General features: G+C 38.5%; 1 protein-coding gene across 1 annotated transcript in view; it reads left to right on the top strand.

The window, feature by feature from the left end:
* Positions 1-4,959: 4,959 nt before the first annotated feature.
* The window catches only part of LOC145770259 (sphingosine kinase 1-like), a 29,173-nt gene continuing 16,640 nt past the window's right edge, over positions 4,960-17,492 (top strand). Inside the window, exons 1-6 of the mRNA XM_082581858.1 lie at positions 4,960-5,043; positions 10,057-10,171; positions 10,990-11,102; positions 11,696-11,842; positions 14,212-14,306; positions 14,712-14,830. Coding sequence (XP_082437984.1) covers positions 10,095-10,171; positions 10,990-11,102; positions 11,696-11,842; positions 14,212-14,306; positions 14,712-14,830 — 551 coding nt within the window. The 5' untranslated portion in view covers positions 4,960-5,043; positions 10,057-10,094. The remainder of the gene's footprint in view (positions 5,044-10,056; positions 10,172-10,989; positions 11,103-11,695; positions 11,843-14,211; positions 14,307-14,711; positions 14,831-17,492) is intronic.

Genomic DNA, 17,492 nt, shown 5'->3' with positions numbered 1-17,492 from the left:
TGCTAACAACCTTCATCACTCCATTTGGCCGGTACAAATTTCTACGTGCTCCATTTGGTATTTGCTCAATCTCTGAACATTACAATCGAAGAATGGATGAAGCTTTCTCTGGATTAGACAACTGTCGAAAGGTATAGTAGATGACGTTACTATATTTGACTCTAACGTAACCGATCACATCAATAGAGTAAGAGAATTTCTTCAAAGATGTGCTGAACGAGGGATCTCTCTTCATAAAGAAAAGTTTAAATTTTGTCAACAACGTATTAAGTTTGCTGGATTCGAACTATCCCAGGAAGGCTATAAAATTGATAGCTCCTTGTGTAATGCACTTAGTGACTTCCCAATAACTGCTAACGTCACTGACTTACGTTCGTTTTTTGGTCTCGCTAACCAGTTGTCTAGCAACAGCAAAACTGTAAGCAAGTACTTATTGCATTTAAGACCTCTGCTTAGCAGTAAAAACGAATTTATCTGGACTCCAGAATTTACTGAAAGTTTTAAACAAGCGAGAAAAGCGTTGTCTGAAATCCCCTCTTCTTGCTTTTTACGACGTTAACAAACCAACGCGATTGCAGACTGACAGCTCGAACAGTGGTCTAGGCTTTTTACTTCAACAATGCAGTGACAGCAACTGGCGTACGGTTCAAGCCGGATCGCGCTTTCTGACGGATACAGAAACTAGGTATGCCACAGTCGAAAAAGAAATGCTGGGTGTCACCTGGGCGATAAAAAAATGCCACAAATTTCTTGCAGGCCTACCTCATTTTGACGTCATAACTGATCATAACCCTTTAATTTCGATTTTAAACCACAAGCGTTTAGATGAAATTGAGAATTCACGGTTACAGCGCATGAGGATGAAGGTCATGGAATACAACTTCACTGCTCACTGGCAAAAAGGTGCATCGAATCAAGCCGCTGACGCCCTGTCTCGTAGCCCCGTGTCGGACCATACACCAGATGATGAAATATCAGAAAACGGTATCCAATCTGTGCACAGGTTTGCAGAACTCAACGCTTGCGTAGATTTAAATTTAAGGCTTGTCAATCTCAAGGAAGTCGCATCAAACGACCAATGTTATCGCCAACTAAAGCAGATCATCGTCGATGGATTTCCCAATTATAAATCTCAATTGTCTAATAGCCTACGTTAAAACCCTTTTGGAAGATACGGCATGAATTATCAGTTGACAATGACTTTATTGTGTATGGTGGTCGATTATTCATTCCGAAAAAACTTAGAAGTGAGATACTTGCTAATTTACACGAATCTCACCAAGGCGTTACCCGTACCAGGGAACGCGCTCGTTTGGCCGTTTATTGGCCCGGCATAGACCATGACATTGAAACCGTAATTTTATCGTGTCAAAAATGTCAAGATGACCTCCCCTCGTTGTGCAAAGAACCAATGGTGTTGAGAAATCAACCCATTCGCCCTTTTCAGGAACTAGCGATTGACTTAGCTGAATTTAATGGACAACACTATCTAATTATGGTAGATTGTTTTACAGACTGGCCGTCAATTTATTTCATGAGGCATAGGCTAACACTACGTCTATTGTGGTCATCAAAGCTTTACGTGATTATTTTACTCGCACTGCAATACCAGATGTTATTTGGTCTGACAACGGACCCCAATTCAAGTCTGAGAAATTCTCCAAATTTCTTCATGAATGAGGCGTGCGGCATCGTACTTCTACTTCAACCTATCCGCAATCTAATGGGAAAGTTGAAGCAACCGTAAAGAGCATGAAAAAGTTTATTCGTCGTTCATGGACGCATCGCTACCTCGACGAAGATCAACTAGCAAAAGCTTTGATGCAGTATCAAAATACGCCATGCAGGAAGGACGGATTGTCACCTGCTCAGAAACTGTACGGACGACCGACTCAAGACACCCTTCCAGTACATCATCGGGCTTTCTCTCATAAATGGAAGAGCGAGATGCAACAAGCTGAAACGCGAAAAGAGATGTCCGTTGAAGACACCAAAGCCTACTACGACAATCGTGTTCATCGTCTTCCTGAATTCCCGATCGGAACTCATGTCGCAGTACAAAATTCGAACACCGGACTGTGGGACATTTATGGGAAAATAGTCGCTGTGGACGACTACCGGAAATACACTGTTAAAACCGCTAGCGGCCGATTGTTAATTAGAAAGCGCAGATTCATTCGACGGAGAGTGTCTGCGTCTATCCCCTGGCCCATCGAGCAGCCGGACAATGTCAGACCTTCCGCTAGTGTCAACGTGGGCTTGCCTGCTCGACCGCGCAGACAGGTTAAGAGACCGAATCGACTTATTGAAGATCCGAGTTGGCCTTAACCTGCCTGGTGGAATGTATTAATTTTGGTGTTGTAGCCTATTTTGTAGTGTCATTGAACTTAAGGGAGAGGTGTTGTAGTATTTGCAATAATATGCTGGAAGCACTGCTTGTTGCAATCAGCGCGAGGAATGTCCGATTCTCCAGAAGCTACATTCTTGCGCTGACTGCAACGTGTTTATGTTAAGTTTAATCTGTTCGACTTATGCACTGGTAGAGAGCACACGTGTAGTTCTTTTTCCTCAGTTTTCACAAATAAAAGGTATCAAACTTTGAAATCCTAACATTCCAGGTTCCAAATTTCATAGTTACATATTTCGTTTTTCGACCGCAGGTAAGGTGAACCCTCTGGACGCGGTTTTCCAGACAGGTTGAGTTGAAGCAGACTATGTTCAGGGCACCTTTTCTAGCCCCTTCCCTATTCAGGATGAGCAGAGTGGATCCTAAAGAGGGCTGCCCAGTCGTGATAACTGCTGCCGAACATCTTTCCTGCTTCTTCCAAAAGATAGAGCGCCTGAATCAAGTTACCACCACTAACGTGTCGGGTCCGCACTAGAAACTTTCAGCTTTCACTTGCCTGTTCCCGTTATGCATTATCGATCGCTGTTAGGTTTGAGTGTCTTGCGAAGACGCCTGTGCGTGAATTGATTAGCGTGGACTTGCTGGCGCACACTCAACAAGCACACATAAACTTGATAAGGCCATCAGCTTTATCCAATGGCAAGGCAAGCCAAGACGATTGGAGCTGGTGGCATGCTGCAGCCTTCATCCGCCTTCACAGTCGTTGAGCCTGGCTGGCTTCATCCGCCTGTTCCGCCGTTGGGGACTTGGGGACTTTGGACTACGTTTTGTCTGACCTCTACCTTTCAACCAACCTGGCATGGGTGACCGCCCCGATAGCTCAGTGGTTACGCGCCGGGCTCAAGATCACACGGCGCTGGTTCGACTCTCGGGGTCTGCGCTTGAGCAACGCATTTCAGGACTGCTCTCCATTCAGCGGCACCTAGTGAATGGAATAATTTCTCGGCAACAAGACTTCAACAATCGGAAAACTTCACTCTGCCAATCTCGGTAACCGGCCCTGCGTCAAGTGCCTCTACAAGTATGCGAACAAGTACCAGGAATAACCTATCAAGGCTTTGTCAGTCCGAGGATAAAGATTCAAAAACCAAACCAAACCAAACCAAACCCTTCTGGGAGCAGTTAGCTCCCGCCAGTACAGCTCTAGAGGTCATTGAGGCACGGAAACTCTCTCACCACGTTAAGGTAGTAGTCCGAGTAGAGAGATTCCTAACTCTAACCCTTACCTTAACCTCGCCTAAACCCTTCCTAACTTTAATCCTAACTCTGGCAACACCTGATTGTAACCATGGCAATAATTGTGGAAAAATAGCAACTTCTGCCAAAGTTTACATTTGACTTGAACGGGCTGCTGAAGTCACCAGACCTTGAAATCGATGCATTTGCCCCTTGCTGCTTTCAGTGTTGCCAGCTGATAGATCGCAAAAGTGAAATGATGCATTATAAATGTAAAAAAATTACAGACTTGCTGTTTTCAGATAAAACTAGAATCAAACTTAAACAAAAATCAAGTTTTTACATGTTTTGACTTGGATGTACTAATCACCACATTGCGATTGTAACCTTATTCAACGTTTCATTATTTTCTTGAAATGTTTTCTAGTATACTTTTGTTGCTAATATTTTCTGTAAAATACGGCTGCAGGGGTGGAAGTTGATCTGGTGACCTCATAAGGTCTTTAGTTTCTTTCTCTCTCACTTCTTGGTAATGTACCAGTGCATTTGTCGTGATATTTTGAGAAAAAAACCCCCCATAAAGCCAGTGATTGATTGCTTGCTTGTTTGTAAAAAATAACTTGGCAGTACCTACACTGTCACAATGTTCTTGTGATTGTGAAATCAGTCGCTTTTTCGCTTATTCTTGTTTCTTCTTTTCTGGCATGTATGGTGTCACTGTGCTGCATCCAACGATTTCATAAGATAGTGGTTTTCAGTGCTCTCATTTATTATTTTCGTTCTTATGGTGCACTACCAATAAATTTGGTTAGACTGATTAACAAGTGTTAGCCTGCGTATTGAAAAAACAGCAAAACAAAGAGCACCTTAAAAGAATGTACCTGTACTGTAGTGTGTAGTCTTTTGTTTCTGCAGTTAAGTTTCTCAAACCTTATTAGAAGTTGGAAAACTGCTATTCATAAGATACAGTTTTAATCCCTATTTCGTTTCAATCACAGTCATAACAGAAAATTTTATGTAGCATAAATCAGACAAAAAGAGACCGTATTTAACGCTGTTTTACCCATAGAAGCCTTTGCCAACGGTGCTATTACAAACGGAAGCTGTAATAAATAAGTTTTATTTAAAGCTAGGTATTTCCTTTGTAATAAACTTTTAAATATATACTGACTAAATTGGTAGGCCATATTATAGGCCCAAAATAGGTTTGTGTGCATTTAGTGTTTCAAATAGATAAACAAATGCTGGCATACCACATACCGGTAACTATGAAGTAACAAATGATTCCTTTTAGAACAGTATATTATAATCTGCTAAGATGGAAAATGCTTTATTGTCTGGAAAGTTTGTGTTGTACCCAAAGGCAACATCAACAGAAGTAATTTTAACAAATTCTTCTATTGTTATTAAATCAACCAACAGTAAACCAGATTGCATCATCTCAATCCATGATATAATCGGTATGTATTCAATTTTTTTTACTGGCATAAACATATTATGGTGACTTGCATGTCAAGCATCGCCTGTGCAAAAGTTGTTAAATACATTATTGTGAATATTGTGGGCGTTATCAATTCATGTACTCCTAGTTAATACCGGTAGCTTGAACAATTTCACAAATCCAAATCAAATCCTATCTAATGTTAAGTAAAGGCAGTGGCTATTTGACCGGCGCCGGTCTTTGAATCTGAAACACTATTTGACTGGTCATGACGTCACTATATAGGCACTTCTTTCTTTTTCTCTTTCAAAGCAAAAGACGAGAAGAGTGCCTATATAAGTTATAAATTCGACTATTAATATTATGTTTATGTGATTGGGTGGCGCGTGGGATACGTCTCCGGTTGGTGTTCCAGAGGGAATGAGTTCGATACTCCGCGGAAGCGTTTTTTTTTTTTTTAAGTTTTAACTAAATTTTGACCCGAAGTGACTCAATCGTTAGGCTGCTGCATTTTTGTGGTCAATTTTTAATTTCAGAAGCCTACAGCCCAATTGTTTATGTCTTTTCAACTATGTGTAATAAAAGTAGAGTTTTTTAATTTTCTTGAATTTGAGAATTTCTCTGGGTAATTTTCCGTTCGTCATAAGAGGATGTGACCGTCTTTGCTGAAACGACGCATTACATTTTTGCATCGTTCGGCAAACACGTTCACATCCTCTTATGACAAACGGAAAATTATCATAAAGGTGTGATAAGGTTTTCACACCAGCAATAAGGTGTGAAAGAAATCAATAAACTACCTCGGAACAAGAAGAAAAGTTTTAAATGCTTTTGATGTCATCCGTCGACGACTGACCTTCCAACGAACAGACATGGACAAATTGTTTTAGCTTGAGAAGGAAGTGTTGGAAAGCATGTTCAAAATTTTAATGCAGAAAACTTAGAAATTTTTTTTTTAGAATTACTGTACTGAAGGCAGTGGTAGGCAGTGGCTATTTGACCGGCTCCAGTCTTTTAATCTCAAACAGTATTTGACCGGTCATGACGTATTTTTTTTTCAATTTGTCTTTCAAAGCAAAAGCAGAGGAGAAGAAAAAAGTTCCTATATGATATAACTTCTAAATTCAATAATTTTATTCAACTGAATCAGCAGCGCGTACAATGTTTCTCGAACTGGTATCCCCAAGGGTATGAGTTCGATACTACCCAGAAGTGTTTTATTTGAAACTTAATTGCCTGCTAAAAAACACTGCCTAAAAGTAAACTAGACATTGATGAAACCATTTTTTTTTTTGAAGAAGTATTGTAACTTTTTACAGCCGCCAAACTAACTTGTTGAGAGCAAAAATGTAATGCGTTGTTCGGCGAACACGGTCACATCCTCTTATGGCGAACGGAAACTTACCCAGCAAATTAAAAATACTCTAACTTTATTACTCACATTTGAAAAGATATAAAAAATTGAGCTGTAGGCTACTGAAATTAAAAATTGACTTTAGTTAAAAAAAAAGCTTCCAGGTAGTATCGAACTCATTCCCTCGGGAACACCAGCCCGAGAAATATCGTACATGCCACTGATTCAGTTGAATGAAATTGTTGAATTTAGAAGCTTTATAGGCACTTTTTTTCATTTTTTCTCTTCTCGTCTTTTGCTTTGAAATAGAAGGTGAAAGAAAAAAAAATGTTATGTCATGCCGGTCAAATAGTGTTTTAGATTAAAAGACCGGAGCCGGTCAAATAGCCACTGCCATAAAATTACTGTTGTGAAATGTAGTGCGTGATTTCATTTGTATGATACAGTTTCGTTCAGTTGAAGAACAATGCAAATTAATTATTTTACCAGACAGCTCAAAAGACTTAAAGAAAAAAAGTGTTTGCAATTTCAAAACAAACACTTCAGCAGCCTTTTCATTCCACACCATGAAAATACTTGAGAGAGTGACAAAACAATTGATTAGACAACAAGTGCAGATTGATGAAATGCAATTCGGCTTCATGCCAGGTCGAGGTACAACTGACGCCATCTTCATCATCCGTCAACTTCAAGAAAAACACCTTGCTGTAAACAAGACTCTCTATAGTCTATATGGCCTTTGTAGACCCAGAAAAAGCCTTTGATCGAGTGCCAAGAAAGGTGATCTGGTGGGCCATGCGAAAGCTGAGTGTTGAGGAATGGCTAGTACGGATAGTACAATCAATGTACCTGAATGCTAAGAGCTATGTGCGTGTTGGGGATGAGCACACGGCACAGTGACACTTTTAAAGTAGGCGTAGGTGTGCATCAGGGTTCTGTATTGAGCCCACTGCTCTTCATCATTGTCCTGGAGGCCCTGTCACTCGAACTGCGCACAGGCTGCCCTTGGGAGCTGTTGTATGCTGATGACCTTGCCATTATCGACACCTCATTAGAGTCACTAGTTGACAGAATGGCCGCCTGGAAGAAGGGAATGGAAGCAAAGGGCCTAAGAGTGAATATGGGTAAGAAGACCAAAATAATGATCTTTGGCATCAACCAGAACTTCCTAAGAAGATCAGGAAAGCACCCTTGCTCGGTATGCCTAAGTGGAACCGGTAGAAACTTTATCTTTTGCACCATTTGCTCCCACTGGGTCCACAAAAAGTGAAGTGGAATTAAGGGTCACTCAGACTGGACCCACTCTACTCATGCCTACGCTGTCAGGGCACAGCAAGACCAATAGACGGCAGGCCGGTAAGCGAGGTTGAGGTTGAAGGTGGCACACTTGACGTGGTAGCTGACTTTTGCTACCTTGGTGATACCATGTCTTCTGGAGGGGGTGTGAGCATGCGGCTATAACACGGTGCAAGTCAGCCTGGAAAAAGTTTAGGGAACTTCTCTCTATCCTCACAAGCAAGCCCTGTGTAATCAAAATTGGTTGATGATAATGACCTCTATTGTTGGAGGCCCCATCCATATGCATAATCACCCAGCACTCCAGCAGCTGCCAAGCTAAAAATAGCATGCTTGAAGCAAAAATGCTAGTTGTCAAAGTTCACGTTGTGATGTCACAGAGATTGGTTACAAGATAAAAGTTCGATTGTCGTCTTTTGCAGAAAAATGGTTTGATTGTACATGCTCTAGGACTATCGCTGACATTTGACAATATTGTGTTGTGTAACACATAACTAAAAAAACTCAAGTTTAACCGGAATTGTAAACAGTTTGTAGGGTTGTATCAGTTGTAATGTACATTGCAGCCTATAGTTGGCACATGCACATTGCCAGCAATACCACTCATTTACAATAAACGTTTTTTGTAGTAAATTGGTTAAGCCTATCAAAACGTCTGACAAGTAGGTGATACGCTTTATCGGTTTCGTCTGTGCTATAACTACAAATGTTTCAAAAATTTTGCATAGCTAGCGTATCAATGAATATTCTTGACAGTGTGGTTTCCGGAAGTGGTTTGTCATTGTTTTCTCTTGTAGCCCTCTGCAGTTAGCCAGCCAAACTGTTCCCCCCCCCTTGTCATCATGAGGAAGTTGCAGTAGGATTTGATCACAATGATCATGTTTTCACAGTCAACCATTTGACAGACAATCAAAGAATAGCGAGCACAGAAAATAGTGTCTCACTTTTCTCAACAACCTCAAAGATCACTTGAATTATGTTACAAGCAGAAGATATAGTCAAATACCGCAATAAATGAAAAGAACTGTGTATGAGCACCTAAGCCTGGAAAAGGCATAGTAGTGGTACATGAAGAAGTGTATAAATAGTGTAACATGCTAGCCTAGTGAATAATGAAATGGGAAACCAGGCCTCAAAACATTTTTTCCGGCGGCCAAACTTGTTCGACTGAAGCAAGCTATTCGGTGGCCAAGCACATGGCGGCCATCAGAACTTCGACACGCATCAATAATGATTTATTGCATTAATAAACTATATTGCGATGTCACTTGCATTCTGCTTATCGTCAGACATCAGCTGCTTGGTCAATCAATAATGTTAACAATTCAAGCATAGACACTTAGACAGTGTGTATTGTGATTTATCGGGTACTTTAACTGCTTTCTAATCCTTTGTGAATATAAATGGCAAAGTACTTTATTCACAAGGCCGCTGGCGTAAAATTTTTCTTGAAACTTCATGGCGGACAAATGCGGCCAATGGAAGGGCAAGACCCGGCGGACAAAATGTCAGTTTTTGTAGGTTAATCGCGGCCGGTCACCTTCAGTTTCGAGGCCTAGGAAACTACCATACAATATATATACATTGTTGCCAATCATAAATCATCTTTGTAGTGATTGCATTTTTCGAAATTGCAACAAAAACCTATTTCATCTTGTACATATATTGTATATAAATGTAATTCATTGTCTAATAAACACTGATGAAGTAGAGAGAAAAAAAAAGGACCTATTATTCCTACAATTAATAAGAAAAACATATTTTCACCCCATTCCACTGCATTGTCATTTGTCATGTGATTTACTTGGTGACAAAAATGGTCAAGACAATCAACTTTTGTAAAATTGTCGTCTTGAAAGAGTAATAGAATACATGAAAGCTTTTTCACAGTGAAGTATACTGGCGTCGACTGTTCGTTCGACTGTTAAAACTATTTGTAAATATGGGTCTGCTACTATTCGGTGAGTCCGATTCGGTGAGTCCCATTCGGTGAGTTTCTATGCTCTAACCCCTAACTCCTAACCCTAAAACGGCAATGATAATTAGGCTACGGTACCCGACAATTTAAAAAAAAAATTGAAAAAATCCCCCGTTAAGGGATCGAACTCACCGAATCAGACTCACCGAAACGGGCCATTCCGTGTAAATATGTATGTATAAATATAATATATTGTTATTAATGCTCAACCCTGTTGTATTGTTGTGTCTTGCCTGTCTTTGGTACAAGAAAGCAAACTCTCTCTCGAAACTATATAGACATTTAACCCTTTTTCAATATGATTGTAAGAAGCTCAGCACTTTTAATGCAAAACTTTGACATCCATGAAATTAATATTGCTTCACATCACACATGGTTATTAACACTTGCTAGTTTATGTTTAGGTTGCCATGTTCTGCAAGGCAACAAAACAACAGGTGCCATGTGGTACATATGTGTGTTTTCATATCCTTTGAAAAAGAAAATTTTCAAGGGACAAGTAAGAGTTCGCATGTCTAGGTAAGTGCAAACATCAAATTCATGAAGTAAGCATAAACATAGATTTGAACATTCTGTTGCGGCAATAGGTGTCTTATGAGGCATGCCAGTAAGAGACAGAAAGTTCCATAGCCTATATTTCCTATTTGCAATACAAGAAGACATATGCACACTGCACAGGGCTATCATGCCATCCTTATTTGTAAGATACCGTAACATGTCTTTAATTTGAAGAACTACATTTTGGAAAATATTACTGTTTTTATTTCTAAAAAATGTTCTATTTCATCATATTTTCAGCAATACTATCAGTGTTGCAAATAATATGTTTTTATGTTTTTTTTCATAATGCTTAAATGTCATTTTGATGTTATTTTAGGTGGCTGATTGAAGTAACCTCTTTTGTTGATGTATTGTACTATAGCCTATTTATGTTCATTATGGACTACTTGTATTGAATGAACTACGTATACGAATTATCTACTCATATCAAAGGACAGTTAGATCTCTGTTGAAAGTAAAATTAGGCTGCAGAGTGCAGCTGCTTTAACTTAAAAAGAGTATCATAATCTTTTAAGAACAAAACTTAGCTAGAAAATATGTTGCTGTTTTTGACAAAAATTACTGTGGATAAGGAATTGCACACGTCTATTGATGTTTAAATCGAAAAATGTTGATTTTTGTCGTGTCATTAATATTAAATTGTTTTTGAAACAAAACAAAAAACATCAGTAAAGCATTAGGTTGTTTCTTTGAATTTTATACCGCTAAGTTGAAATTAAATTCTGAATTTGTTTAGGTTTTCATCATGACATTGTTGTTGTATATATGCTTTTCAGGTCACTGGGCATCAATTGTGGTGAAGACAAGGAAGGCAGTAAAGCTGTTGCTGAAAAATGGAAGAAAGTTATCAAATATTTAATTAGTGGAAAGACTTTAACAACTAATCAAGGTTCGATTAGGAGTTTTTTTATGATGAAGCATTCTGAACTTTTAATTGATTGTGTCATATGTTGACTGGTTGGTTGCACTGTCCATTACACTATCTGTCAGCACACATAGTACTCAACTATTAGAATAAATTTTAAACAGCCTTTTGGGTGCTTGAGTGTGACGTGAGAGTCTTATCCATGCTTGAAAGAACATTAGTTCAACTCGACTCCATTGAGAACATACCTCTGTTTCCGCAAAATACTTGATGACTTGCATAAACATGGACATGAAGATCTCTTTTTTGCTTTTTTGTTTGAACAATTGTTTTTCTCATTAGTCTTCATCTGTGTGAATTGTGAAACTTAAAGGTATTAAAGCTTTGTAAATAGTGAAATGATGATTTATTAGTTTCATCACACAAACCGTCAGCATCAGTTTTAATTGCAAATTTATCTTGTATTATTGGCTACTTGAACAGTACCTATGCTATGCACTGCATGTAGCAGTAGTATCATGTAGGCTACTGTATTATGCGTAGATGCAACAAAATCGTAGAGTTTTACAGAAGTCAAAAAAATAATTATCATAGCTAGTTTGTTTTTTCGTGTTTAGTCGACAGTGTAACAGACATCCCCGACCGCAAATTCATTGTGTACATCAATCCATTCAGTGGACGAGGTAAAGCTATGGACATTTACCAATCCAGTGTCAAGGCTATGTTTGCTGAAGCAGAGATCAAACATGTTGTTGTAAAAACAGGTATTACCGTACTGCAGTTGTTCTCAAACTGTTCGTCGCGACGCCCTGGTGCGTCGTTTCACTTTTCCAAGGGCGTTTCAAAATAGTTCCGTTTCTTAGCTGAACTCAGTTCAAGATTATAAAAATGAGGTTAGCTTTGAGGACCGCTGGAACACATGTGTCCAATGCACTTAGCCAATTAGCCTACACCGCAATTAACTAAAAAATTTGCCACTGCTGATACCCTAACGTAGTATTGGATGTCTATCCTTCAAAAAAAAAATTGGAAACTCTGAATCATTTTCCTTGGTGTTATTTCAGTTTGAAAATAGTGAAGAGTTGAGGTTGCAAGTGCGTTTTTTTCTTTTCAAATTTGCGAAGCATATTGATTTACATTTTCCCAAGCTCGAGTCAAAATTTGCAAAATACTTCCCAGAAAATTTTTCAAACTACGAATGGATTCGTGATCCTTTCATAGTAGGAAATCCGGAAAATTTTTGTATTCAATAAATGACGATTATCCAGGTTTGGTGAAAGAAAGCACTGCGAATTATTATCCCATTTGCTAAGTCGTATTTATGTGAAGCAAATTTTTCTGTCTTGGCGGTGATAAAACCAAATATCGATCACGAATAAACAGTGCAAGAGAAATGCTGGTGGCAATTTCAAAAATTCTCCCAAGATTCAATGAACTTTGTGAAAACAAACAAGCCCACACGTCACATTAAATAACATCATACATGCATTGCTTTTTGTTGTTGTATCAATAAACAAAACTTTAATCATAAGTTTCTTCATTTACTTTTATTTGCTGGTGTGTCGCAAGTCCAGAAAACTTTTCCAGAGGCGTCGCAACAAAAAAAAAGTTTGAGAACCACTGCGACTGCGGTACTGAGAAACTATTCATACAAATATCATATTCATTTTAAAACTTGTAAAAACATTCTAGAAGCCTTTTTTAACTGGATGTCCTAAGTCAGGGGTGTGCAACGTGTGGCCCGCGGGCCAAATGCGGCCTGCGAAGAAAAATTATGTGGCCCGCGAAGGTGTGCCAATTTTGAATTGTGTGCGGCCCGCGAAACGTGTTTATAATTTAGTTTATTCTGGTACGTGTGAACAATTCATTGTGGAGTGGATTATTGCAGATTTCGCACCTTCTGTTAACCATTTTAGAAGTTTCCCACCGGCCACCGCTAATCCATTGTATTTAATTATTTGGAACGTAAAAATGTATGGTCACATAAAAGGCATTATGAACAAAGTACGACTTTGGAAAGCTCACGTACAGACAGGAAATCTTTTCCACTTTCCAACTTTAAGAGACTATGGAATGCATCATGAGAAGAAAACTGAATTTGCTGACCAACTTGAAAAATTGTTGTATGAATTTTTGGCTTGTTTTAAGGACTTCAAATCTCATGAACATTTGTTTGGTATATTCGCTTCGCCATTCAACACAGACATTAACAAAGCACCAGAAGATATAACTTGAACTGATTGATCTTCAAGAGAAAACGGATTTGAAAGCAAAGTATTTAGAAATGACTCTTGGCGATTTTTACCGAAAACATTTCAACTAAGATGACTTTCCACATTTGAAAAATCCATGGCTTCAAAAATGGCACTTTTTGGCTCAACGTATTTGTGCGAACATTTTTTTCTAAAACGAGCGTCATGAAATCTCCCTATTGATCAGTTCTGACAGACGAACACTTGGAAAATGGACTTCGAATTGCGATCATTAAAGTAAAGTAGGCTATTAAAGTAAAGTATAGTATCCATTAAAGTAAATTTGGAAAAAGCCGTCGGGAAAAAAAGCCAGCTGCAAACTTCTCACTGAGCTCGTTTAAAGACGGTGTGACAATAAATTTGAATAGCAGTTTTCTTCAGAAATGTATGCGTCCTAACTTATTATTTCTGGAAGGAGATAACCCTAATATAAGAATAATATGAATAACAAAAAAAATACTCTTTTGTGCCTGCAACTACTAAAAATCATATGTTAAATAAACGTGCGGCCCGCGGTTTCACCCAGTTATTCATATCTGGCCCTCCTGTAATAAAAGTTGCACACCCCTGTCCTAAGTCCTTTAACTGTTTGGTGTCAAAAACGCATAGTCGCATACTACTATCTTCTTACTAAAGGCTAGAGATATCACTATCCTGATTAAGCCATACTCTTCTTAGCATAATTGTTTTCCGATATCCACTTTTTAAATAAAAGTTAGTAAAAACATTTTTAATAAAAGGGAGCAAATCTTAATCTTTAAACTTAGTTATTTTGTGTACCTGTTGTTGAGGTTGCGCTGTTCAGAGTTGTTACTTACATTGCTAGTAGAACTTTAAATGTCAAGTGGAACTCTGAATGCACGTTCTTACTAATTTTACAGAGTATGCCGGGCACGCCAAGACCCTTGTTAAAGAGTTGGAAGTTGACAAATATGATGGAATTATCATTGTTTCTGGAGACGGTTTGATTCATGAGGTGATTTGTTTTGTTGTGTGGCTAGAGTGTTATCTCTGATGAGCCATTTATACACTATGCTGTTACATGGTTTTGATATTTTTCTCATTGCTGTTTAAATGTTTACAGACTAATTCATTTCCATTCACGAAGTGCTGTGTATTGAGTATGAGCAAACTTGTGACCACTCTATCTTATGTCTTAGTGTCCGATCTGTAATGTACCATACGGAATGCATGTTATATTCAGCACAGAGCAATCTTGAGAGAAGCTACTCAAACTTGCTCACCGCTGCCTGTCCAAAAGTTTGATGAAAATCCATTTTATAGCATCAAGTAGCACGCGTTTCATATAATTAACCAAGCTGAGTTAGAAGAAATGGGACCTTTATTACCTGACAATTTCATGACCTTCATTATTGAATAGATTGTCAATGGGTTGATGGAGAGGAGTGATTGGAAGACGGCTATTAAAACCCCGCTTGGGATTGTACCTGGAGGCTCAGGGAATGCTTTAGCTGCATCTATCGTTTACGCGTCAACTGGGTGAGCGGTGACAGTTTAATGTCTTCAATGGGAAGCATTTGTATTGAGTAAATGTAATAGATGTCAAATCGCCAATAATACAAAGTATGTATGATATTTATATACTAAGTTAAGATACATTTTTACAACTGCAAAAAGAAATTCCTTTTTTTTCCGCTCTGGTGTATTAGCTGTGGAGGACATGTAATTGTGATATTGGTTGCCGATATTTTGGATACCAATTTCATTAGTCTTCATTAAACTGAAATTTCGATTTATTTTAATTCATAACAGCTGTTACTTCCAAACAGCTGTTTCGTCAGGCAGAAGCTAGGCCTATATATTTGACGATTTTAAGATTGTCTGACACATTATACTGCACCTCCTGTGTTGCTTGCTCTACATGAAAAAAAACACCAGTTTAAAAAATAAAAAATGTATATATATTATAACTGCATGTACCGTAGGGTGTTGCAGGCGCCCCGACCCTCTCGGATTTTGCCTACCTTTTTTGTGGTACTGTGTTTAGCTCAGTAGATCACAAATATGAAGTTTCATAAATTTTCATCGACGTTTACCTCTACCGCCGAGGCCATTTTGAGGCCCACTTTTTGAAATTTTTCATGTATTTTGCCACTAGAGGGCAGTGTATAAGTTTTGCAATATTGGGGGTGCATTTAAAAGATGCTCTATGATGTTCTGAATTGTTTAAAAAAAAAATTGGAGAAATGGGATAAGTATATCCTAAAATATTCAAGTTTTGTCACTCATTTTTTGCACAATACTGCCCCTAGTGGTAAAAAGAAAAGTTAAAATATCTTGAAAACTACTCATCATATTGTTATGGAACTTGCATGCACCCCCCCATTTTCATGGGTAAGGAATTTGATTTTAGCAATATTTTTGCAAAATATTACCACTAGAGGGCAGTAGTTCTAATTTTGAACTATTTTCCTGTGAAAAGGCAATATTGTTGCATTTCTTGAGCTGTGCTTCTGAAGAATACAATTTCATGGTTTATGCATAACAAAATTTATTCAATTATAAAGAAACTGCATGCATGCATGTACTATATCAATAAATCCAAACAGGCAATGTGAGTCTTAGTTAACACAATTTCCGCAAAGGCAGTTGTGCATCTTCATTGTGTTGATAAACGACGTTTTCTAAGATTTGGTATCTTTCTTCAATTCTCCTCCACCACTTGAATATAGTTTTGCAGATTTTTTTCTTGTTTTGCTAGATGAAGAAAGTCGGATACCACTTTTACCCCTCTCTCTGCTGAATCATTACAGACTCTGAGTGCACTTATGATACCATTAGCAGAAGCATAGCCATCATCTATTGCCCACTTTTTTGGGTGTTTGACAAGAAAAGTTGTTGAAATGTGCAAAAGTTCAAATAACATTTTGCTGCTGGCATTTGCATAGGAGCACAATGACAGTGAGTTACCAACCATTAACAATGTCTGGCAGCTCTGGCTTATCGTATCCATTACCAAACCTGTTTGTAACCTGGCCATGGAAACTTGCATTTAAACGCAGCAGAGTTCCAGCCAAAGCTTTTTTTTCATCAATAGTGACTTGTTTGTCTCATAGAACTAAGGGGATCAGCTCCCCAGTTACATACCATGTGTGCCTACCTAAAGCTTTTAAAGCAGCAAGACTGATAATTTTGTCTACTGCAGCATAGCTTTTGATGTCACTTACCAGTTGCAAATCTTCTCGGGGTGCTGATGCAGCGATTGGACAGTTGAACCACCATCCATTAAATTAATACAAAACTGCAAAGGTCAACAAATCACTCTATGTTTTGTATTTGTGACTTGGAAATGATTTCTTGCGGTAGAAAGTCTTGCAGCATTACTATCTCATAGCAATAGAGCTGCTTTCCCATCCACCTTGCTCGATGGACAGCAGAGAGAAATGCATGCAGCAGAAAAATGGCCTTAAAAAAAAAGAAAAATTTAAAACAACAACACCCAAAAACTTTTTTCAAGCCATCTCTCTGCTGCATGCATTTTTTTTCAAATAAAGCTAGACAAACCACTTCTCTGCCTAGCATGCAGAAAACATATTGGAGAAGTTATACTTTCTCATGTGTGGGAAGCCCTGTAAGTCGAAACGTCAAGATCTCCAGGCATTGAACTATTCGAAAGATTCCGGAACAAAGGATTCAATGCAACCCCACATGCTGCAGCTGTACTGCACACCAAAAATCCTCAAAAGAGTTGGGAGAATTTGTAACAACTCAAAGCAGAAAAGTGTAAGCACATAAAGCTTGAGAGAGATATGCAAAATTATCAGAGGGGTGATTACAAAGAACTTTTAGACCTGATGACGGTGTAGATTGGAATCAACAGTGGACAGTACAACTTCATGAAATGTGGAACAGTCCATCGAGCAAGGTGGATGGGAAAGCAGCTCTATTGTTATAAGATAGTTATGCTGTAAGACTTTCCACCGCAAGGAATCATTTTCAACTCACAAATACAAAAATTAGAGTGATTTGTTGACCTTTGTGCTTTTGTATTAATTTAATGGATGGTGGTTCAACTGTCCAATTGCTGCATCAGCACCCCGAGTAGATTTGCAACTGGTAAGTAATATCAAAAGCTATGATGCAGTAGACAAAACTATCAGTATTGCTGCTTTAAAAGCTTTAGGTAGGCACACATGGTATG

Source organism: Aplidium turbinatum, chromosome 5 (assembly GCF_918807975.1).
Source record: "Aplidium turbinatum chromosome 5, kaAplTurb1.1, whole genome shotgun sequence".
Classification (NCBI taxonomy): Eukaryota; Metazoa; Chordata; class Ascidiacea; order Aplousobranchia; family Polyclinidae; genus Aplidium; species Aplidium turbinatum.
The sequence above is the reverse complement of the archived record's forward strand: the minus strand, read 5'-3'. Positions and strand labels throughout refer to the sequence as shown.